The sequence below is a fragment of the Polypterus senegalus genome, chromosome 14, assembly GCF_016835505.1.
Source record: "Polypterus senegalus isolate Bchr_013 chromosome 14, ASM1683550v1, whole genome shotgun sequence".
NCBI classification, from domain to species: Eukaryota; Metazoa; Chordata; class Cladistia; order Polypteriformes; family Polypteridae; genus Polypterus; species Polypterus senegalus.
The window spans coordinates 15,496,365-15,520,805 of record NC_053167.1 but is presented as its reverse complement, the minus strand read 5'-3'; the positions used below and the strand labels follow the sequence as shown (position 1 = coordinate 15,520,805).

General features: G+C 37.7%; 1 protein-coding gene across 1 annotated transcript in view; it reads left to right on the top strand.

Moving 5' to 3' along the window:
* Nucleotides 1-24,022, top strand: part of pfdn4 (prefoldin subunit 4) — a 28,531-nt gene extending 4,509 nt beyond the window's left edge. Inside the window, exons 3-4 of the mRNA XM_039735455.1 lie at nucleotides 9,115-9,255; nucleotides 23,673-24,022. Of these exons, the coding sequence (XP_039591389.1) occupies nucleotides 9,115-9,255; nucleotides 23,673-23,804 (273 nt within the window). The 3' untranslated portion in view covers nucleotides 23,805-24,022. The remainder of the gene's footprint in view (nucleotides 1-9,114; nucleotides 9,256-23,672) is intronic.
* Nucleotides 24,023-24,441: the final 419 nt, after the last annotated feature.

Below are 24,441 nucleotides of genomic sequence, written 5' to 3'. Positions count from 1 at the left end.
AATATTTTAGAATTAAAAGTACCAAGAATGTAGGGTTTCTTTCATGGTTTAAGGGACAATTTGCTTAAATGGTATAAAAGTGCAGTGCCAGTTCACATCAACTGCAGTTACGTTTACAATATGTCTAGATGAATCTCTGCTAAAAGGTACAAATTGCCGCTTTGCTACTTTTCAGTACACAGCATCATTCAGTAGTCTGACTTTGATGATTTGAGCTATTTGTCTTTTAGCAGAGTAAGGCACGATTTGAACTTGATGGGTTAACAAGAATGTATATTTATCTTATGAGCGTCCCTCAGTCTCCTAGGTTTTGTTATGAAGTTTTATCACATTGGCATATTATGCAATTGCGGTAGTCTGTTAGAAAAGGAAATAATTAGACTGGATGTGCATTGCTAAATAAAGCATATTCATTTTACAGATCATAAATTAAAGTTACTCTGTAATTACATAAAATGTATCAATATTGCAGTTGTGCTGTGTTTATACTGTCTTGATAAACACTTTGTCTGTTTTCTTTCAGTTGTATGGTAATTTTGTATCTGCCAACTAAATTATAGAGTACCTTGTATTTCTTTTCTCTAATGTTCAAAGATACTCTTCTTCTTTTATTAATTTATTTATATACAAACGCATAGACCATATGAAAAGCAAAGGCAGCACTAACTTTGAAAGGGGTGTCATTTTCTTGTTTTGAGACTTATGTTTCTGCCCAGTTGGCCGCAGTTGGAAGCCTGTGTTGGAAAGTTTTTTTTGTATATTAAACTTCTTGATAAAATATTACTAATTAATAATGCCAGTTTGGGAACAATAACAACAACATTTACATATGTAGCAAGTTTTCATACAAATGATGTAGCTCAAAATGCTTTATAAGATGAAGAAAGAAAAAAGAAAAATATAAAAATAACATCAGGCAATACTAATTAACAAAGAATAAAGTAAGGTCCAATGGCCAGGGATAAATGATATAAATCAGTCCTCAGGTTTTTCAGACTTCACGTGGAAGAATTAGACGATGATGGTCATGTGGACTTCTGGCCTTCAATCTAGGGACTGCAAGGTGCTTTGATCAGGTGGTGGTGGTGGCGGCACAGATCGCCACCACAGAAAATCAGAAAAAGAACAGAAGAGAAAATAGGGGTTAGTACAGATTCCGGAGCCATGGGGAAAAAAAAGATAATTAAATGCATATACAGAATAAAATATTAAATTAAATAGTAAAATATACACACTAAAATAAAGCTATGAGAAAGCCACGTTAAAGTAATGAGTTTTAGCAGTTTTTTAAAGTGCTCCACCGTATTAGCCTGGCGAATTTCTATCGGTAAGCTATTCCAGATTTTAGGTGTATAACAGCAGAAGGCTGCCTCACCACTTCTTTTAAGTTTAGCTCTTGGAATTATAAGCAGACACTCATTTGGAGATCTAAGGTTACGATTTGGAATGTAAAGTGAAAGGCATTCCGAAATATAGGCTGGAGCAAGATTATTTTAAGGCTTTGTAAACCATAAGCATTATTTTAAAGTCAATTCTATATGACATGGGTAACCAATGTAGTGACATCAAAACTGGATAGATGTGCTTGGGTTTTCTTTTCATAGTTAAGTTTCTGGCAGCTGCATTCTGCACTCATTTTCCCACAAGTCATGTACTACTTTAACTAGTGCAGTTTCTCTACTGTGATTTGTTCCAAAACCTGATTGAAACTTGTCAAGAACAGAATGTTTATTCAAGTGATAATTTAGCTGCATAATGACTGCTATATGTTGGATTTTACTTAAGAAAGGAAGGTTAGAAATAGGTCTAAGATTTTAAAAAACAGGGTAGTTGAGATTATTTTTCTTGAGCAGGGGTTTAACAACAGCAGTCTTAAGACAGTCTGGGAAGACCCCATATCTAATGATGAATTTACTATGTCAAGAACACTCTCAGTTAGTACATCAGATACTTCTTTGAAAAAACTTGTTGGTATTGGGTCAAAGATGCAGGTGGAGGGTCTCAGTTGAGAAATTCTTATATAATTAAGGTAAATCTATCCTGTTGAAAGAATTAGATTTGTTTAAAATGGAGTGCCGGGGTTTAAGAGGATCAGTATTGGGGGGGGGTTTACTATGTTCTTTCTAATATCATTAATTTTGTTATTAATGTGGAAGGAACACACAAATCTGAAATTGTAACTTCATAAACACAGACATTTTATTGTCAGTCTTTAGTTTATTTTCCTTGTCAATGTTTTTTGCTTACAAATATTGTAAATAAATATTACAAATATGAAATAAAAAATAATAATTATTACAAATGAAAATGTCGCCCTGTTCTGAAATGTTTTGAATATTTTTAATTTATTCTGCATTGTCCCTTCATTCTCTAAACACATGTAAATATTTCATGTTTATTTTCCATCGTGAACTTAAGCTGAATTTGTCATGTGTGGATGATCGTAATTTTTGAGTTTTCAATCAGTAAGTAATCAAAAATGTCAAGATTATTCTCATATAAAATGAAAATTTCTTCTCTCATGTTGCTGATATAATAATGCAATTCTCCATGGCCAAAAAGCATACCTGGTACTCGAGATTACCACTGTTGCATTCCAACAGAAGATGTCAAAGTCAGCTGGGTGTCTGATGAAGACAGTCTTTCGACTGTCCAAATATTCTCCACTGCAGCAGTAGCTGAGATCTTGCCCTCTCACAATCACACTCCTGATGGATCAGATTCATCCCTCACAATTGACTGGTGCCCTATTAGAAGCTATGTTGGGTGCATGTATGATGAAAAATGTTGGGTTGCTGTGATTTGTGACAAGAGTGAAGCAGATATGTTTCATGTATCCAAACTATCCTGCATAGTCATTCCATCATCCTAGAGATATTTGTTGGATGTCATTACAGTGTGTCCTACAATGGTCAGTGAAAAGCAGTACTTGATATTAAAGACAAAGATGCTCTATACTGTGGACTTTGACTGAAACAGAAACGAAATGGGTCACATTTCTGCTGCTGTAATATCTAGATGTTAACATTTCATTGTAACTAGTGTTGTATTTAATGATAAATCAATCAGCTGTTGTTAATGTGTTATGCTGAATTTGCCTTTGGTAATTTGTTTCCATTTTTTTTATTCTTTACCCAAGTTAGTGATAAAGACCTTAATGAGTATCATGACTGACAAATGGTGAATTTTAACAATTTTTAGAATGGAAAATGAGAATGAAACATTCATATAAGAAAAGTGAGACTTTTTTTTTTAAGCAAGAAAGGACAAATGTTTATACGTAATACATGCTGTGATTGGGTAGCTTCTAAGCAGTCCGCCAATATCATCTCTTGTATGAAATCAACTGGGCAAACAAACTGAGGAAGCATGTACCATAAATTAAAAGACCCATTGTCCGCAGAAATCCGCGAACCACCTAAAAATCCGTGATATATATTTCGATATGTTTACATTTAAAATCCACGATGGAGTGAAGCCGCGAAAGTCGAAGCGCGATATAGCGAGGGATCACTGTATTTTCTTTGCATTTTTGAAGGTCTACTAAGTGGTGTCACCTGGACCAAACATTTTGATTTCGTTACGTATATTACCTGTACAGCTACCAGTATGCAAAATTTGAGCATGCTGGGTTGTTTAGTTCTTGAGATATGCTCTTGTAAAATTAATGAAAAAATGAAGCTGCATCAAATTTGACACCCCTCTCCTCTCACAAAATCGGCTGTACCTTGGAAAGTATTGATCCTATATCAAAGTAATTTTGCAGGGTGTCTCCTGGATAACATGAGTATACTCAATATTTTTTTCAGAATTGTTTGAGATCAAAGTACATGGGATTTTTAAAATGTCTGGACATTCCCACAGTGCTTTAAGCTGGTCAGAAAATTAGACCCAAAATGATTTTTTCACATTTGAGAGTTCTGCTGGTCAAACCTTGATGCAGTGTCTTGCTTGTTTATAACCTTTCGATAAGCCTTATGTACTCTAGGTATCTAAACTTGGAAAAAATGTCAGCAGGCTTTATCAGTTAGACACATGCTTTCTGAAAGCCTATACATGGCAAAGCCAAAGATGCAATATACAGTAATCCCTCCTCGATCGCAGGGGTTGCGTTCCAGAACCCCCAGCGATGGATGAAAATCCGCGAAGTAGAAACCATATGTTTGTATGGTTATTTTTACATATTTTAAGCCCTTATAAACTCTCCCACACTGTTAACATTATTAGAGCCCTCTAGACATGAAATAACACCCTTTAGTCAAAATTTTAAACTGTGCTCCATGACAAGACAGAGATGACAGTTCTTTCTCACAATTAAAAGAAAGCAAATCCCTCCCTTTCAAAGATCCAAGAGGACACTGGGAAAAAGACCTCTCAATTAATATATCAGAAAAGGAGTGGAAAGTAGCAATGCAGAGAATTTATTCGAGCTCCATATGCGCAAAGCATACAATTATACAACTCAAAATTATATATCGAGCACATCTGTCTCGACTAAAACTCTCCAAAATGTTTCCAGGGCATGATCCAACCTGCGAACGTTGCAACCAAGTCCCAGCCTCACTGGGTCACATGTTCTGGGCCTACACCAAATTAACATTATTCTGGACAAAAATTTTTAATTACCTCTCAGACAGCCTTGGACTCACAATCCCTCCTAACCCATTAACAGCTGTGTTTGGGGTTCTTCCAGAGGGGCTTAAATTGGAGAAGGACAAACAAATTGTGATTGCATTCACTACACTGTTGGCACGCAGACTTATTCTGATAAACTGGAAGAACCCAAACTCTCCTCTTTTAAGTCAGTGGGGAACTGATGTGTTATACTATTTGAAATTGGAAAAAATCAAATACTCAGTTAGATGATCCGTACAGACTTTTTTCAAAACATGGCAGGATCTAATCAGTAATATTTTAAAGTAAGTTTATAAAGCACAGAGAATTTATTAATTTAGGTATTTTTACAAGCCTTAAATTTTACACCATTTGGCTTGCTCTCTCTCTCTCAGGGGTGGTGATCGATCTGTTCTTAACATAATTCTTTTTTTTGTAAAAACTTGATTGCTATGTATTGATTGTAATAAAATTAATAAATAAAAAAAAAAAAAAAGAATGCAAATATATCTTCTCTTCAAAGGAATGCGTGTCAGGACCAGAGAATGTCAGAGAGAGAGAGCGCGCGAGAGAAAAGCAAACAATCAAAAAATCAATACGTGCTTTTGGGCTTTTAAGTATGCCGAAGCACCGCGATAAAGCAGCATTTTTTAGAGGAGCGTCCGTATCCTCTAGGCAAACAGCCCCCCTGCTCACACCCCCTCCGTCAGGTGCAGAGAATGTCAGAGAGAGTGAGAGAGACAGAGAAAAGCAAACAATCAAGCACTGCGCGGGAAGCATATTGTATATCATTGAGGAGTTTTAGTTAATACGTAATACATGCTGTGATTGGGTAGCTTCTAAGCAGTCCGCCAATATCGTCTCTTGTATGAAATCAACTGGGCAAACAAACTGAGGAAGCATGTACCATAAATTAAAAGACCCATTGTCCGCAGAAATCCGCGAACCACCTAAAAATCCGTGATATATATTTCGATATGTTTACATTTAAAATCCACGATGGAGTGAAGCCGCGAAAGTCGAAGCGCGATATAGCGAGGGATCACTGTATTTTCTTTGCATTTTTGAAGGTCTACTAAGTGGTGTCACCTGGACCAAACATTTTGATTTCGTTACGTATATTACCTGTACAGCTACCAGTATGCAAAATTTGAGCATGCTGGGTTGTTTAGTTCTTGAGATATGCTCTTGTAAAATTAATGAAAAAATGAAGCTGCATCAAATTTGACACCCCTCTCCTCTCACAAAATCGGCTGTACCTTGGAAAGTATTGATCCTATATCAAAGTAATTTTGCAGGGTGTCTCCTGGATAACATGAGTATACTCAATATTTTTTTCAGAATTGTTTGAGATCAAAGTACATGGGATTTCTGAAAAATTGGTTGATTTGACATGAAAAGACCCTATAGTTATCATTTGTGGGCTTGTGTAAATTTGCTTTGTCAAAAATGTAAAACAAGTTGGCCTGCATACTCTGCAAAGTTATTTGTTGAAATGGTTTTAAAACCATTGTTCGTCATGACACGTAGGATATAGCAAACCACTGTCATGCTGTGTGTATGTATTTAGTGAGGACTAAAACAGTGTTCGTTCTATTTTAGTGTATTCAAGTACTGCCTTTTCCATGTAGTCCCTAAAATTCATCAGTGATTTGCAGGATGTTTACCAAATTTTCAATATGGTATAATTAATTTACCATTGCTGTTATACCCTATTAATTAAATTCAATTTCTTGCTTTTTTTTCAATATTTATCAGGTACTGAGCGAACACGTGTGAATTAAAATTTAAATGCACCCGCTGCACATTGCATGCAAAACTTGAACTGTTATTTAGCATGGCATTGTGTGCCAATTCAGAACCACATTTTTAATTTTCTAATTTAAGATGTAATAATTTACTTACATAATCCAGTTATTAGGGCCTTGATGAGCCAAAGGCCAATGCAGTAGCATTGCATTCTGTCCTAGTCAGTCTGAAATCTGCATGGTGCCCCCCCAATGTGTGTGGACTTTTCTCCAACTGCTTCAGTTTTGCACCGACATCCCAAAGATATTCATACTAATTTAATAGTTGACTTTAAAATAGTCCTGAATTAAGATGTGCATGAATGTACTCTGCACTCCTTATAGGGGTCTTCCCTATCTTGTGTCAGATACTTATAGAATAGGGCTTGGTTTCTTCTTACTCTGAAGATGTGACTTCTGCAAAACTGATCGGTGTTGATCATTTTACAGTATGTATTCTCTTCAAAGTAAAAAAATCTTGTGTAACAATATAGTGGAATATACATTATTTAATTGAAATGTGTAATGCTATTTAGATTGAAGTTTGTTTAGAAGAAATAACTGCTGCTTAATTCATGCCTTGCACTTGAGGCTTTGTGAATATGGCCACGCTATAATGAGTCAAAATTTCCTGACATTGTAAGAAACTGTTTTTCTTTATCTAAAAATCTTGTTAAAAGATTACCATGTTATTGTCTCGAAAGTTGATTTAACTGATGCTTCAACCAGATCTGGCCTAAGACAGTAATGTATTTTAGCACTTGTTAAATGTATCCAGCATAGGTTTATAGGCTCATTGTTGTCAGATACAGAGATGCATGTAAAGCAATAAATATCAGTCCCTTCAAACACAACACTTTGACAACATATTAAGATATTAGCTGTTAATAAATGAAAACTCGTTTTTGTATAAAATCAAGGTGTCGGTCTTTCAGGTGCTTAACTATTTTGACATGCTTCCTTCTTTAGTATTGATTGGAGCTACTGTATTGCTTACATGCCAGTTTTTCAGAATCTTCAATGTTACCCTGAGCATCTGCCTCATTCTGCCTGACAGAATCTTTTCAGACATGACTTCTGCTCATGGACTGCAGACCTAGAGTGTCTATTAAGACCCGGGCTACTATTCGCCTATTATTTTCTGTGCCATATTTTTAATAACCTGTGCCGTGACAGTGGAGGTGTGGTGCTTATTGGTCAGGCCATGCACATTAGAGTTTAATTGTACTATGTACACATGATAATAAATCTGAAATTAACTTTTTTTTATAGTAAAACAAGTCAAGTCAAGTTGGGGAGCATGCACTGGTAAACCGCATTACCGTACCCACTACATGGCGCAACAACTCGGGATCACTGTTTGCAATCTCCCACCTCCCCCCACAGGTAGACACGTGGTCCAGTCCCACCCTCCGGAAATGACCCTCTATCTGCCGCAGCCAGGTGTTGCGTGGGCAACCCCTTGGCCTGGTCCAGCCACTCGGGTTCCCAACAATAAGGATCTTATGAGCCAGATCACCCTCTGGAAAACGCGCCACATGGCTGTAGTGCCGTAACTGATGCTCCCTAACAAAGCAGGTAATATGCCTTATTCAGGACTCCATAAGCAACCGCTCATTTGACACAAAGTCAAACCAACGGTACCCAAGGATTTTCCAGGGAGACGCAGTACCAAAAGAGTCCAGTCTACGTCTCAGGTCACTGGATAGCAAAACCTTTAATTTTTAAAAATAACACCACTCTGAACCTGCATACTGTTACAAAGTTTGCAATAGTTACACAATGTTTCACATTTTTTGTTTTTTCTTCCATCAGAAAGAAACATCTGTAAAAAGTAATAACGTTCTTTATTGTTATTTCTTCACTGGGTCACATTCTGACTTGGGGAGGAGGAGACAAGAGCTTCTTTAAAGCCTGAATTGATAGGAAATTGCAGCACATGGCTAAATATGCATGCATAATTAGCCATCTGGCACAAGTCCTCTGGGATCAGTGTTATATGTCTGGTGTCATGACGTTTTGTTATTTTTTTGTTTTTTTTAAAAAACACCTGCGGGATAGAAATCCGCTGGAGTAATGATTGGGTTATGACCTCATGCATGCAAGAAGCAGATCAGCATTTACCTTACAGTACACATGAGTGAAAGTTCTATGCATAGCTGCTATAGTTTTATGATGCAACAGTGACATCCCAAAGCATTTTGAGGAGTCTGGGGAAAAAAATCATCTAAGTCAGCCTCACAGCAGATTTACGGGAAAATATTTCTTGAACATGGTCGAATTGTTCTAGCAAATTTCACTGATAAATGCTATTTGTGACATCCCCATCGAAGAGCCTATTTATAGTACTTATGTGTACATTTGTGTTTCTAATAGCTGAATATCTATGTAAAAAAATTCTTGGGGGCAGATAATTTATTATCATCCAAGGCTTAAAGTGTATGGCTTTGCTATGTGTTAATAGTTGTGTGTTTTTAATAAGCCTGCTACGATTATACATTTTGTTGTACAGTTTACAAAGGAACACACAGTACACTTTTGATTGTTCATCTTTTGAATAAAAATTATTTCTGTTTTGCATGTAGGTGTTCTAAAATGCCATTGCTCAGGTAATCTGAGTAGAGAATGTTGAATTTGCTACATTTTTACATATATGTTGATTTAAAGTCTATAGACTTCCTGAAATTAATTTTTTTTTTTTTTGGAAACCAAGAAATCACTGCAAAATTTAGAAGATGCCAGTGAGGACATCATGATGTTGGATGATGATTCATTGCTAATCCCTTACCAGATTGGAGATGTCTTCATTAGTCATTCTCAAGAGGAGACTCAAGAAATGCTTGAAGCAGCAAAGGTATACATCAACATGCTTGGTAATAATTTAGCTGGTGCATCAAGAGAACATGATTTTCTGGAGGTGGTGGATTTGCACATAATAGCAACTATAAGAGAAGGCACCATTGTTTAAGCAATTATGTATCAAATAATGAATAACCATATCAGTTAAAATGTCAAGTGCATGAAACATTTACTGGGCATGATGTTTAGATGCCTCTCATTAGGAACAAAAACAACTGAGTTGTTGTTATGGTACTAAGTTGGAAGGGAAAAAATGAAGTGATATGGAGAAAGCAGAGGATCTGTGAAAATTAGAATGTTAAAGTGCAACAAATAATTTTTTTCATGTTGAAATTGATCAACATGAAAGCTTTTGTGCACAGCCAGTATTGTTACAGCTCAGGTTGTGCTTAACTGCACAACTTACACGAGTCAACTCTGCAGCTGTTACCTGGAGAGGAGAAGTCATCAATTAGATTTCTGTTTCAAAGCCTAATCTAGACATATTTTCAAATAATATAGATTGAAAAACATTCTAAGTATGTTTATTTATTTACCTATTTTAAACTGCACATTGTTCTAGAAAGTATAATTTATGAATTAGAAAATAAGTCTAACTATCTTAACCTTCAGCCCAAATGGATGGAAATTTTAGCCTAATTAATTTGCTCTGATTATTGCATAGTTTTATTGGATATAGTATAATATTGATTAATGTAGGCTTTATGAGGTAACATACAAGTAATTAAACAACAATAATGTATCATGTCTGTATCTGGGGAAGTGTGAGTGAGGTATAAGGAATGTCTTGTGCTCTTTAGCTGCTCGGACATGGTAGCACCTGCACCTATGGGTGACCGAAAAAGCTCCATGGCAGGCATACTCGTCCCCAGGCACAGGGCCCACTCCTTGACATTCTGTCTTCCACTCAGACCAATACCTCAACAGCCTCTTTCTTTTCACAGGCAGACTTGCATTAGCAGACATCATTATACAGGGTGAGCCAAAATTAAGTACCACATCTCTCAAGGTCATTGCATGAAGTAAAAGCAGCTGAGTGGGTTGGGGTGGGGGTCCTTTGATAGGCGATCCCTTGTAATTTTCAGTCGGCAGCATGCCTTGGTCTGGTGTGCACCATGCTTTTTCTGTTGATGCATTCTTCAAAAACAACAAATCCATCATCACTATGTAACACGCCTTCCGAACACACTTCAGCATTCCTCCCAACGGTAACATCCCAAATCAGAAAACAATTCTTCAATGGGTGGCTAAATTTAGACAGACGGGTACAACATTAAACAGAGAATCTCCAGGCCGTCCTTGGACTGTACGAGTACCTGAAAACATCCAAGCTGTAAGGGCATCAATTTTGCAGTCTCCTAAACGTTCATTGCGAGTCATGCAAGCGTGTAGAAATCGTCTTGAAGAGTGTATTGCTAATGATGGCCACCACCTTGAAGTCCTCATTTTTAAAAACACAGTGGAAAAAGAACCTATTTTGTATACCCTTTGTTATGTTGTAATGAAATTTATTTTATCTTGTAGCGTTTTTTGTAGAATAAACATTTGAAATGTGGTACTTTTTTTGGCTCACCATGTACTTTGAAATGTGACTTTTTTCTTTTTTTTTTTATTACTTTCATTATGTGAATACAACATAATGGCAAGGAATGCTTGTCCATCTGCAATGTTAAGGTGGCACGAAAATGAAGCTCATTCACTGATTTGATTTTAAATGTTCTAATGTTATTCTCTGTGCATTGAAGAGCTAGTGTGTATGTGACACAATGTTTACTAAAAAAGAGATCAGATTGTGTCCCTTACTGATTCAGTGTGCTGTGCTGTATTTTATGTTCCAGTTCATTATAATCCCGTATTACAAGGGACAAGTGGTGACTCTTCTGGTTTGTGTGGATGAAAACCATTATCAATAAACAACATGGGAAACAATCGAGTGCTAGTAATAAACTTGGACTTGGCACTGTTTCATTATATGTTAAGTGCAGTCAAATTGACTGGATTAAATTAACTTTAGGGGTTGTGGTTAAAAATCTAGTCGTAGAAATTCTTAATGCGTTCATTACATACGTTAACAGTGAATAATCAGCAGCTCTAATTTTTTTCCTACAAGCTTTTTGTGAACCATTTGTTCCCCTGGCTATCAATCTGTAGACTTTCTTCATGGTCCTGCATCCTTATTTTCATGGTATAATTTTCTGTCATATTCTTCCAATCATTTTTTACGGTGTATTATAGAAAAGGAGAATCATGATGTTTAAGCATCTCATTTTCTCAAAATTTTGCTTGCATTTAATAACAACAACAACATTTATATATATAGCGCATTTTCATACAAAAAGTAGCTCAAAGTGCTTTACGTAATGAAGAAAAGAAAAATAAAAGACAAAATAAGATAAAATAAAACAACATTTGTTAACATAGAAAAGGAGTAAGGTCCGATGGCCAGGGTGGACAGAAAAAAAACTCCAGACGGCTGGAGAAAAAAAATAAAATCTCCAGGGGTTCCAGGCCACGGGACTGCCCAGTCCCCTCTGGGCATTCTACCTAACATAAATGAAACAGTCCTCTTTGTAGTTAGGGTTCTAACGGAGTCACTTGATGTTGATAGTCACACAGACTTCTGGCTTTTAATCCATCCATCATTGTTGGAACATCACGGTGCTTTCAGTAGATGCGCCACCACCAAAAGGACACCGGAAAAGGAAACAGAAGAGAGAGTAGGGGTTAGTACAGTTTTAAGAAAATACCGTACTCTTCATAAAACCTCAGCAGAATATGCATGTTCAGTTTGCACCTTTTTCGGATTCTTGGCCTCCTCATACTATTAAACACTCCTTCCAAAATAAAAAAAGGCATCCAGTTATCAAAGACCTCTGATCATCTTCTGTGAAGGGGTGAAGCCAACTTGAAATGGTCAAGAACGCAGTACACTGTTGTCAGTTACTGTGACAAATGTTTTGTTGAGCTGTGGTTCAGTTCATCCTGCAACTTCTGTCCTGGTTAATGGAAAGTCAAAATCCAACTGTCCAAGTGACATTTTCTACCAGCCCTCTTCCTTAGACAGTGTAATGGACAAATGCCCTTCAAGTTGATAAATATAACTTTGTGTACCCACTATGGATCTTGGAAAACAGCCTCTTCTGTTGGTTAAGAAACTTCCAAATCACTGTGTGTGCGTGCACTCCATATTTTTTCTTTTTCTTCATACGGGGCAGACATGTGTGGGTGTCGGGTGAACAACCCCAGTACAACTGCACCACTCATCAATAGCGTGGACGGACAAGCAAATAACTGGATGTGTATGTGACAGTGGAAAACAGATAGGATATGTGGTGTGAGTTCCGAAGTGAAAGAAATAAGGTTTGCCAAAACTGAAGTGGAATGTGCTTTCACACTTGTTATGCACTGTACATGTTAAGTCCAGCTGCAAGGGAGGTAGAGAGAAATACAGAAGGAGTTGGAGTCTAAATGCCCGAGATTCTCCCAAGTTTTGCACCTGTGAAACAATACCGTTAAAACTACCTTGTAAAGGCGAGATATTTACATTTCCTGATAGGTACCAAAAGTGCTAATGCCTACAGTGAATGTACGTATAGTTTACTGTATTATTTCTTTCCTGTGAGGTACCATTATTGACTTAATTCATTCTTCGCAGTAAATACACAAAATACTGAAAAGCTTAAAAATTTACATTATATGGTGAAATTTTGTCTCATACGCAACATACTGTAATGCTTACATTATATACTGATATGTGTACACTGTGTACTAAACATATACACTATCGGTTGTAATAATCAGTGAGCCTTATTCACTTTGCCAGTATTTTGTTTCTCTTGTCGTATGTCTTTGCAGTACATACAAAGTATGTTGATATTTTATCTCCTACACTATAAAAAACATTTATTGACTTGAATGTAACAGCTAAAAAAAAAATCGAAGATTATGAATTGGCTTGTTTTTTGTTGAAAACTTCCTGCTGGGCAGCATCAGCATAAAACCAACTTTCTCTGTGGTAAATGATTTTGTACTGAAAATCTCATGATGCATATTTTTCTCATAGCACAGAAAAATCTGTTCATTGGTATTTTAAAGATAGGTTCCTTTACACATGGATTTACAGTGTTCTCAATTGAATTTGGGACACAGACACATTTTCCTTGATTTACTCCTCTGCACCACAATTTAAATTCACAAGTCAATCAATTCAGATATGATTAAAGTGTACATTGCAGTCTTTAATTTAGGATATTTGCAGACGTTTTGGTCACACCATGCAGAAATTAACACTTTTTCTACATGCCCCACATCTTCCTCAACACTTCAGTAGGGCTGCAACTAATGATTATTTTGATAGTCAACTAATTGTTCAATTATTTTTTGATTAGTCGTGATTATTTCATGCCTGACTATTTTGATGCCTGTGACCTGTTCTGGGCTCCAGTGCATGTTTTACCTCATCTGCTCACATTGGTCCATCTGTGAATGTCATCCTGATGTGTCTGCATTAACACAATTAAAATTAATAATAATCAAATTAAAATAACAACCAGTGAAACATATGAATTTGAAAATAATCAGATGTTTTTATATTAGTGTGACCATCATAATAAAAAAGAAATACATTAAACAGTACAAACTAAAGTGCACATGGTCTTTTAAACAAAAAAGTGCATTTAACTTAACCAAAAATGGCCACTGGTCATTTCAAATAAAATAAAATAATAATGTACAGTTTATAAAAGATTCAGTTCATATATTCCTGATTGCAGTGCAGGAACATGAGCATTTCGACATGCTCTAGTGTGAGGCTGGCTCTCTTCTTTGAGACAATGTTCCCAGCTGCTGAGAAGAGACGCTCAGAGGGAGTAGAGGTAGCAGGAATACACAAGAATGATTTTGCCAATGATGCAAGATTGGGATACTTTGCCTCATTCGCCTTTCACCAAGACAGAGGATATTCTGTCTTCGAGATGGGCTGCTCTCCAAAGAACAGCAACACCTGGCATAGGATAACTGATAAAAATTAGCCAGTTGGCTACATCTGAAATGTTTAATATCGACATATTTAATATGCACTATTCTTATTTCAATAAATAAATCTTACCTCATTAGTGATCAATTGTTCGTGAGCATCTTCTTCAGTGTTCTCATTGTCACTGTCTGTTGAGTCACATCCAAGCAATGAATCAAGAGCTAGTAGTGATCTGTTTGACGTTCTCTCAACTGAAGTTGAAGCACCCTCATCACCTGGTCCTGTTGCTTCTTCGTGCCCCTTGGTAAGATGGTTGTTTTGAGTAATACTCCCATTCATGGACTGGAGGGCCATAGCCTGTATTTTTTTCTGAACACTGAACCTCTCTTTTGGTTTCAGGAAGTTCAACTTTTGAAAACGTGGGTCTAGTGCAGTTGCAATGATCAGTTTGTTTGGATCATCATCATCTTTTAAGGTGACCTCTCTTGACCAATGTGCAGTGATCTCCTCTGAAGCACCTGTCTGAGAGGATTGCACAGCAGCTGTATCATAAGCAGTATGGTGGATTTCAGAAGCCCTTTGACCAGTGAAGGCAGAGCAGAGACAGTCCCATAGCTTTCCCCACTCAAGTAGACAGTAGCACATTCAAAGTCCTGGAGAGCTTTAGCCAGCTCCTCTAAAATGATCCACTGATCAGCTTTGAGGTCTAGGTGTTGTTTCACTCTTTGTGTTACTGTTGGGTCAGACAGAGTTGCAGTCAGTGGCCATCTTTGTTCCAGGAGGCAAGTTATCATATAAGTGCTGTTCCACCTGGTAGAGACATCTTGGACAAGTTTGTGTTCCTGGGTCCCCATCTGTTTCTGCTTGGTCTTCAGCTACCTTGAAGCCAGTTCACTTCGTTTACAGCGCTCTACAAGACACCTTGCTGCTCCAAGTGCTTTACTGATCTGAGGGTGTTTCAGTGCATTATTGATCACCAACTGCAAAGTGTGGCCTGTACAGCGGACAGACATCCACCCATGTTTTTCCTGCAAGATATTAGCAGCCAGGAAGACATTGGAGCTATTGTCATGAACAACTGCCACAGTTTTGCTTGGAGGGATCTCAAACTTTTCAACAGCCTGCTCAATCCATGCGTCGATGTTTGTCCCAGTGTGTCGTTCTTCTGATGGCATAGTTGTGAGGCTGAAGCTAATGAGCTTCCAATCATCAATTATAAAGTGGCAAGCGATACCAAGATAAGCCTCTGTAGCAACACTGGTTCAGGCATCAGCTGTCAGGGCAATCTTGTTCTTGGCTGATTTAAGAACAGTTTTCACCTGAGTAATAGCAGATTCATACTTTCCCTCAATGAGCTTTGTAAAATCAGTTCTGGAGGGTAAGGTGTAGCCTAGATGAAATGTGTTGGTCATCTGCTTGAAGCCCTGATCCTCAACCATAGATATAGGTCACATGTCATTGACAATTATGTTCAAGTGCTTTCTGTAAACACTTCAGCCATTTGAGTAGTGCAAGGGCCTCTCTTCAGGATAAACTCATCTACACTCCTTTGCTTAGTACCACTGAAACATAAAGAGCAACAGAGAAAGATCTTTTAATCATCACACTCTGAAGGAAGTGTTGTAGTTTATCACATCATGTACTATATTATGCCAAAATAAAAAATAACGGACAAACATATGTAACAAGCTAATTACTGATATGCTCCAAAACACAAGTTACCTAACGTTAGTTAGAAATGGTTTACTATTCATATGAACTCAAATATTATATGAAAAAAGAAGAGAAAAAAAAACACTAGGACGGCTCAGCTACTCCTATTCACTCGTTTACTATAGCTCCAAACACTTTAGCAAACATAACTGAAATTATATTCACTAAACTATCATTATCGAAACCTTGGTATACACATTATAGTACAAACATCAACATTAACATGTGACCCTAACTTTACTCACTAAAACGTACCTCTCAAGAGACGACGGCATCACGGCTCCAGGATTCTTGCATTTCAGATGCTCATGCATCGCGGTGGTGCTGCCGTGAAAAGAAAGCTCCGCTTTGCATAATCTGCATGCAACTTTTTTTTTCTTTTTTGGTGAAGTGCTCCCACACTTTAGAAAGTTTCTGTCTCTTTTTTTCCATCTCCTTCCCCCTCCTCTATCCAACTTGCCATTGCAACCACGTTTATTTTCCTCTAAATTCTTCTCCTCAGATGTTGTTCTTCTTTGGTAGGACTGTGTGCAGTCTTGACAAACAATAACAAATGATAATGCCCCCAGATGTTCATGTAGTGCATTGCAGTTACAAAAACCAATGTGGTTCTTTGTGACTGGAGCCTCTGTTGAAGGTTCTGTTTATGACGTGTCAACAATAAAAAATCCGTGTCGACAATTTTTTGTAGTCGACGTCATCGATTACGTTGAGTAATCATGGCAGCCCTATATTTCAGGGCACCATAATGTTTGGGACAATTGGTGTCACAGGTGTTTGTGATTACTCAGGTGTGTTCCATTGCTTCATTAGTGTAGACATAAGATACTTAGGCTTCTACCAACAGACTACCTGTGGATTCTATAGTTGACATTGTTCAAAAGGAGGATGAGAGCTATGCCAAAAAAGGTCTTGTGGACAGATGAGACAAATATGGACCTCTATCAGAGTGATGGCAAGAGCAAAGTGTAGAGACGAAAAAGAACCATCCAAGATCCAAACCATAACACTTCATCTGTGGGTGTTAATTGGTTGGGCAAGTATAGCTGCCATAGGTACTGGCGCACTTATCTTCATTGATGATGTAACTGCTGATGGCAGTCACACAATGAATTCTGAAGTGTATAGAAATCTGCTGAGGTTCTAGTAAAAGCCTCTTAAGTTCATTGGATGGTTTTTCATCCTACAAGATAATGAGCCTGAACATACTGCTGAAGCAGCACAGATGTTTTTCAGAGTTCGAAAATGAAACAATCTTGAATGGCCAAGCCAGTCACTCGATCTAAATCCAATTTAGGATGCCTTCCATATTCTGTAGAGAAAAGGTAAGGGGACATGTCCCTGAAACGAATAGAAGCTGAAGATGGCTACATTAGAGGCTTGGCAAAGCATCCCCATACAAAATATTTAGCACTAGGTGATATCCATGAATCACAGACCTCAAACAGTCATTGCATACAATGGATATGCAACAAAGTAAGAAATAAGACTGCTTTAATATACCTGCCATTGCTATGTCCCAAAAAATATGGTGCCCTGAATTGTGGGGAACGTGTATAAAAAGTGAGGGCAGATACCCTCAAAGTCTGCAATGTACATTTTAATCCCATCAGAATTGTTTGACTTGTAATTTTACACTGTGGAGCATAGTAGTAGATCAAGGAAAAAAATGTTTCTTTGTCACAAACATTATGGAGGGCACTGTATATTTCATTGCTTTTTTCTATGTGTTTTCATTCTCAATACCGCTTTTTCCAATTCCTGGCCTTCTGGCTCAAGGAATGGGGGAGGGGTGGGGTATATTTCATTATACTGAGTATTTGTTTTAGTTTACAATGTAAGCATTTTAAAAGTTTAATTCATTGCATTGTCTGCCTAAGTGTGCAGCCTATAAGTGTAATTGCTTTTTGTAATAAATTTAAAGTAAAGCACAGTTCGGTGTTACAAATTTATTGTATAGCTAAGGAAAAAAAACAAAAATAAAGCTTAAACATACAACTGACAAAAACACAAAGTAAATACATAAGTAAACAAATTAAAATCATATATATCTTCTTATATAATATGCTACCATGGCTGTCCGTTTGTCTGTCCAGGATTTTAAATCACCTGTAGCTCGCAAACCATTTGACCGATTGACCTGAACTTTGGTACACAAACACTACGCAACATCTTCCATCCGCTTTCAGGGTGATGATTGACCTCCAAGGTTATTCCTAACTTTATTTTACTTTGTTGTAGAATCAACTATCTGCAGCAGCCAGCAGGACGGCCATGTGGCGCATGTGTACGGGCGCCGTTCTAATCCCTACCACCTTCAGCATCACTTCCCCTCCCTTTTCATATCTTAAATCATTCTTGAGGCAGATTGAAGACTTTAGGGCCAGCTTAAGTGAAAATTTAAGGAAAACGTACTAAGTAATTGCAACACAAACACTTAAATCAGTTTTAATGCGAATAGATGCCAGCGAAAGAGGAGAAGAAGCGGGCCGCTAGGGTGGAGAAAAGAAGAGCTGCTCAGGAAGCAGCAATCGCATCAATCTTTGAGCAAACTAATCTTAAAAGTACAGGGAGAGTGAAAACTAGGAATGCTCAAGTCAAGTGTATTCACTGCACGTTATCGTGCAGTGCCTCGTTACTCGTAATAACAATAATAAAAATAGTAATCCACCCAGCCAATGTTTAACCTGCTTTATCATGAGCAGGGCTGCAGGATGCTGGAACCTCTTCCAGCAAGTATAGTGCACAAGGCAGGGGGACATAAATTTTCGAGGTTCCCATTATACAGTTCTATGAAAAGGTTTGGGAACCCCTCTTAATTCTTTGGATTTTTGTTTATCATTGGCTGAGCTTTCAAAGTAGCAACTTCCTTTTAATATATGACATGCCTTACAGAAACAGTAGTATTTCAGCAGTGACATTAAGTTTATTGGATTAACAGAAAATATGCAATATGCATCATAACAAAATTAGACAGGTGCATAAAATTGGGCATCCCAACAGAGATATTACATCAATACTTAGTTGAGCCTCCTTTTATAAACATAACAGCCTCAAGACGTCTCCTATAGCCTTTGATGAGTGTCTGGATTCTGGATGGAGATATTTTTGACCATTCTTCCATACAAAATCTCTCCAATTCAGTTAAATGTAATGGCTGCCGAGCATGGACAGCCTGCTTCAAATCATCCCATAGATTTTCGTTAATATTCAAGTCAGGGTACTGTGACGGCCATTCCAGGACATTGTACTTCTCCCTCTGCATGAATGCCTTTTGTAGATTTCGAACTGTGTTTTGGGTCATTGTCTTGTTGGAATATCCAACCCCTGCGTAACTTCAACTTTATGACTGATGCTTGAACATTATCCTGAAGAGTTTGTCGATACTGGGTTGAATTCATCCGACCCTCGACTTTAACAAGGGCCCCAGTCCCTGAACTAGCCACATAGCCCCACAGCATGATGGAACCTCCACCAAATTTGACAGTAGGTAGCAGGTGTTTTTCTTGGAATGCAGTGTTCTTCTTCCGCCATGCAAAGCACTTTTTGTTATGACCAAATAACTCAATTTTTGTCTCATTAGTCCAAAGCACTTTGTTCCAAAATGAATCTGGCTTGTCTAAATGAGCATTTGCATACAACAATCGACTCTGTTTGTGGCATTAGTAAAGAAAAGGCTTCTTTCTCATCACCGTGCCATACAGATGTTGTTTGTGTAAATTGCTCTGAATTGTAGAACAATGTACAGAAACACCATCTGCAGCAAGATATTCTTGCAGGTCTTTGGAGGTGATCTGTGGGTTGTCTGTAACCATTCTCTCAATCCTGCGCATATATGCCGCTCCTGTGTTTTTCTGTGTTTTTAAACTGATAGTTTAAACCTCTGAGATAGCTTTTTGTAGCCTTCCCCTAAATGATGATACTGAACAATCTTTGTTTTCAGATCTTTAGAGAGTTAATTTGAGGATCCCATGCTGTCACTCTTCAGAGGAGAGTCAAAGGGAATCACAACTTGCAACTGACCACCTTAAATACCTTTTCTCATGATTGGACACACCTGTCTATGAAGTTCAAGGCTTAATGAGCTAATCCAACCAATTTGGTGTTGCAAGTAATCAGTATTGAGCAGTTACATGCATTCAAATCAACACAATTACAAGGGGACCCACATTTTTCTAAGCCAGTTTTTCACATTTGATTTAATTTCATACAACTAAATACTGCTTTGCTAAAAATCTTTGTTCAGAAAACACCCCAGTACTCAGATGTTCCTAGGAAATGAAAGACATACTACTGTTATCTTTTTTGTTGAAAGTAAATTATTATGCAGACTGAGAGGGGTTCCCAAACTTTTTCATATGTTAGGTTTGTTGGAGATAACAACATTAGAGGATTAAACACCTCACTAGCCAGCTATATAGTTTAAATAGTCCTAAATTGATAAAGTTAATTTGAGAGATTTTCCTTCTTATTTGTAATTAAGTCAATAAACATTATATAGCTTGCAAAGCCTTAGGTTAGAAAATATCTAACAAAAGTGATCAAACAAAAGTCAATTAACTTAAATGTTCTCAACCTGTAAAAATAAATCTGTAAATAATGTTTTTGACTTCTAGGGGATAATGGTTTTTACTTAATAAATATTTTTTAGTAAGAAGTAAATTGAATGATGCTTCATGGTGATGGCTGGCTTTTGCCTGGCCTTAGTCGTTCTGTGCCAAACAAAGTCGCTCTAAAGGTGCTACGTAATATTTCTCTGGTGAGATGTTATCATCAGGCAAAGAATCCACTCCAAAGAAGCTTCAATTTGTATCATCAGAATCACATAATGATGTGAACTTATGGGAGAGTCAAGTAATACAACCATGCAGATATACAATGTGAATTGGCTGCTCTTAAAAAAGGATTAGGCACAGTTTAACAAAGATGTTTTGGCTCTGCAGTACACCATAATCCACCATGATTTAAAGATAATGACCCTGATAATTAAAGTTGCCCGAATGAAAGTGAAGCTTGTTGAGCAAGATGCAGAGATAGCATGAGGATTGTAGGGCTTAAAGAGGGTACTTGAAAGGTGTAATAAAGGTGCTATATAGCACCCAACCCGGCACAGATGGACACGGAGGCATGTATGAAATGAAAGACTTTTTATTTTCTCTTCAGCCGTGGGGCACATCTTCCCCGTGTCCCACAGGCCCAACACAGTCCCAAAGCACAAGCAAAGACACACAACACACTTCTCTCTTCTACCACCACTCCTCCTCAAGCTTAGTCCTCCTCCTCCCGACTCTGGCTGCTGAGTGGTGATTGCTGGCCCCCTTTTATCAGGCACCCGGAAGTGCTCCAGGTGGTTGATTGCTGACCTCCGGCTGCACTTCCGGATAAGGCGAAATCAGTGTTCAAAAGGGGCCAGCCGCTCGAGTTGCATCACCCCCTGACGGCGCCTGCGGAACCCCACAGAGCTGCACAGAACATCAACCTCCATGAAGCCCTGGGGGAGTCCGAGGCACTGCTGTAATCCAGGGATGCTGCCATCTAGCATCCGGGGGAGATACTAGACTCCCCACCCTAGTCCCCCTGGCAGTTGTGGTGAAGGGGTGTCCCGGCCATCTGTCGCAAAGGATAATCCAGTTTATATTTTTTCTTAAACTGAGTCCAGATTTGTTGCAGAATCTTGTTCCTAAGGTTATTTAAGCACCTTGGGTATTCAGAAAACATTTTAGATTCAGCATGCCCTTACACTAAAAAAAAATTTAATCTGAAGTGGCAATGTGTAGATTTTGTTAGATTATGGGTCATTTTTTCCCTTAACTTCACTTCCATTATACTGAAGTGAAAGGATGGCCATGATCCAATTAATTAAAAAAGCTATCATATTTACTTTGTCCTGCCAAGGTGGAAATAAGATTTGGATTAACACACCATTTACTTCAGTTTTCTTTAGAGGATTTTGGCACATTAGATTATTTCATACTGTTTTCAATAAATATTTGATTAAGAAAAGTAATTTCCTGACTGTAATTGTCATTTCATTCTTCTTAGTTTGTTCCCTGCAGTGTTTTCATTCAACTTTCATTAAGTTAGTTTACATTCATGTTGCAGCCTATTTTAAAACCTTTCCCCTGCTGGTTAATGACTGATTAATTTACTGTTGTCTAAGGACAAAATCTAGGTTCTGACTTTTATATGCTTTATAGAACTCCAGATTTTTATGTTGGGTTTGAAGCAAATTGGAATTGGGCAGTGTTTACTCTGTTCTACTGATGGATTTGGGTACAAGGACTTGCATTAGCAATGGGCCTGCTTTCCCACCTCTCCTTTTAGTCTAGTCTTACCATTATGAACATTTTACCACATTTTCATTTTATAAATGTTATGGCCCTGCAGCCTCATTCCACTAAATATTGGGCTTATGTCATGTCAGTGATTTCCAATTTTTGTGGAATAGTAGTAGAGCTAAATTAAATGTTCAGTATTTTGCAATAGATTGAGTGATTGGGTGTTACTTGCCTGCCTAAAATTCTTTTTCTCTATTCAGTACTTTGTAAAGCACATTAGAAACTTCTCCATTTGATTTCAATTTGGTCCAGAAAAAAATTTGCAAAATTAAAGCAGTCATCAGTCATTTTTCATATTCTCCTAATAAAGGCACGCAGAACATGATTTGCCCATGTATTTCAAGCAGAGCTGACTGTTGCATTGCTTTCCTGTCATTCTCTGGAAATCCCTCTTTAATTCACATCAGCTACAGGTATCATAAAAAAGAACTTGGAAATATTAGCTTATTCAGTAGCTCAGTTCTTTAACAGTCTGTCTTACTTTTACAGTTAATTTACAGATGATTTTAAAGTCTTCACTTTAATATTTAAAGTTGTAAATGACCTGGCTACCCCAGCCCCGGCCGGGATGCCCAGGAGGGCCGGAGGAGGGCTTGTACCACGAGGGGGCGTCCACCCTGGTTATGTTGGGGGCCACGGGTAAAGGGCTTGGAAGCCCAGCCCTGTAAGGACCCGTGGCCACCGCCAGGTGGCGCCCAGATGCCTGAATATCCCTGGAGCCCAGCACTTCCGCCACACCAGGAAGTGCTGGGGGGAAGACGACAGGGGACACCCGGACGGCTTCGGGGGCGCAGCGGCACTTCCGCCACACTGGGGCGTGTCTGCGGAGGAGTGCCGGGAAGCAGCTAGAGCCCATCTGGGTTCCTATTTAAGGGGCCGTCTCCCTTCAGTCGGGTGGAAGAGGACTGGAGGCGCCCAAGAGAGAGGCACAAGGACTGTGAGGCCTGAACATTTGGGGAAACGGTGCTGGAGGCACTGGGAAGTGCACTGACTTTATTAATTGTAAATATTTATGAATAAAGGGTGTGTGGTGAACTTATGATGTCTGTCTGTGTGTGTCCGGGTTCAAGTCCACACCCTTTAACTTTCATATCTTGTTTATATCTTTACTCTAGGGCATATGGGTTATTACAATGACTCTGTCCATGAAGTGCTAAAGAATAGATAGATACTTTATTAATCCCAAGGGGAAATTCACATAATAAGAAAAACACTTTTTCACTGAGTGGAAGATTCTATTTGCCAGTTTCTACTTCATTTATGATTTTTTTTTATTGCAGAACAGAATTGTACACACTAATGACTCTGTATTGATTGTGGTGTACATGATTATTTTGTGCTGCAACTATTTTAATAGTCGATGTTTTTGGACTTCTTATTTTACAGGAAACATTGAAAGAAGAGATCAGAGATTTGGAGGAAAAAGTAGGAAGTATCCAGCAAGTTCTTTCTGACCTCAAAGTACAGCTCTATGCCAAATTTGGGAGCAATATAAACCTGGAAGCAGATGACAGCTAAAGGCGACACTATTACACACCTTAAATTACAAATTCATATGAACTTTATCACAGTTAACACATTTTGAATTTTTTTTATTTTGGATATTTAGTCTATTTATTTTGTTCTTGCTTGAAACCATACAGAGACAGAGAAAATAGCCAGTAGTACACAAACATGTGTTTCTTCATAAACAAACCATAACAAGTTAAAAGTAAAGTGCTTTATACAGTTAATAATGCATTGTATGTGTTTTTATTTTCATTTGATTTATATGCATCCTTGCCTACCATGAAACTTTATCCCTGTTTTTTTTTATTAGTGGAATGTTTAATGGAAATTCTTTTTTTTACATTATAATTTTGTAATGCAAATTCATAGAGATTTTTTTTCTAAACATTCTATGACTACCACTGTTACACACTAGTATACATTTTTCATACAAAAGGAGTCTGGTTTCCAAGTTTATTCCTGATGGGACCACTGTGTCTGCAGGTTTTATTCCAAACCGTTTAACACTTACTGCTCAGTTCTTTCTTTTATCCATTCTCATTGTTAAATGAGATGACATTTTTTATTCTAAGAAGTTCAAACATTTTTATATTATTTTCTGTATATTTAAATGTTTAGGTTTTTTTTTTTTTACCATTTTTTTTTT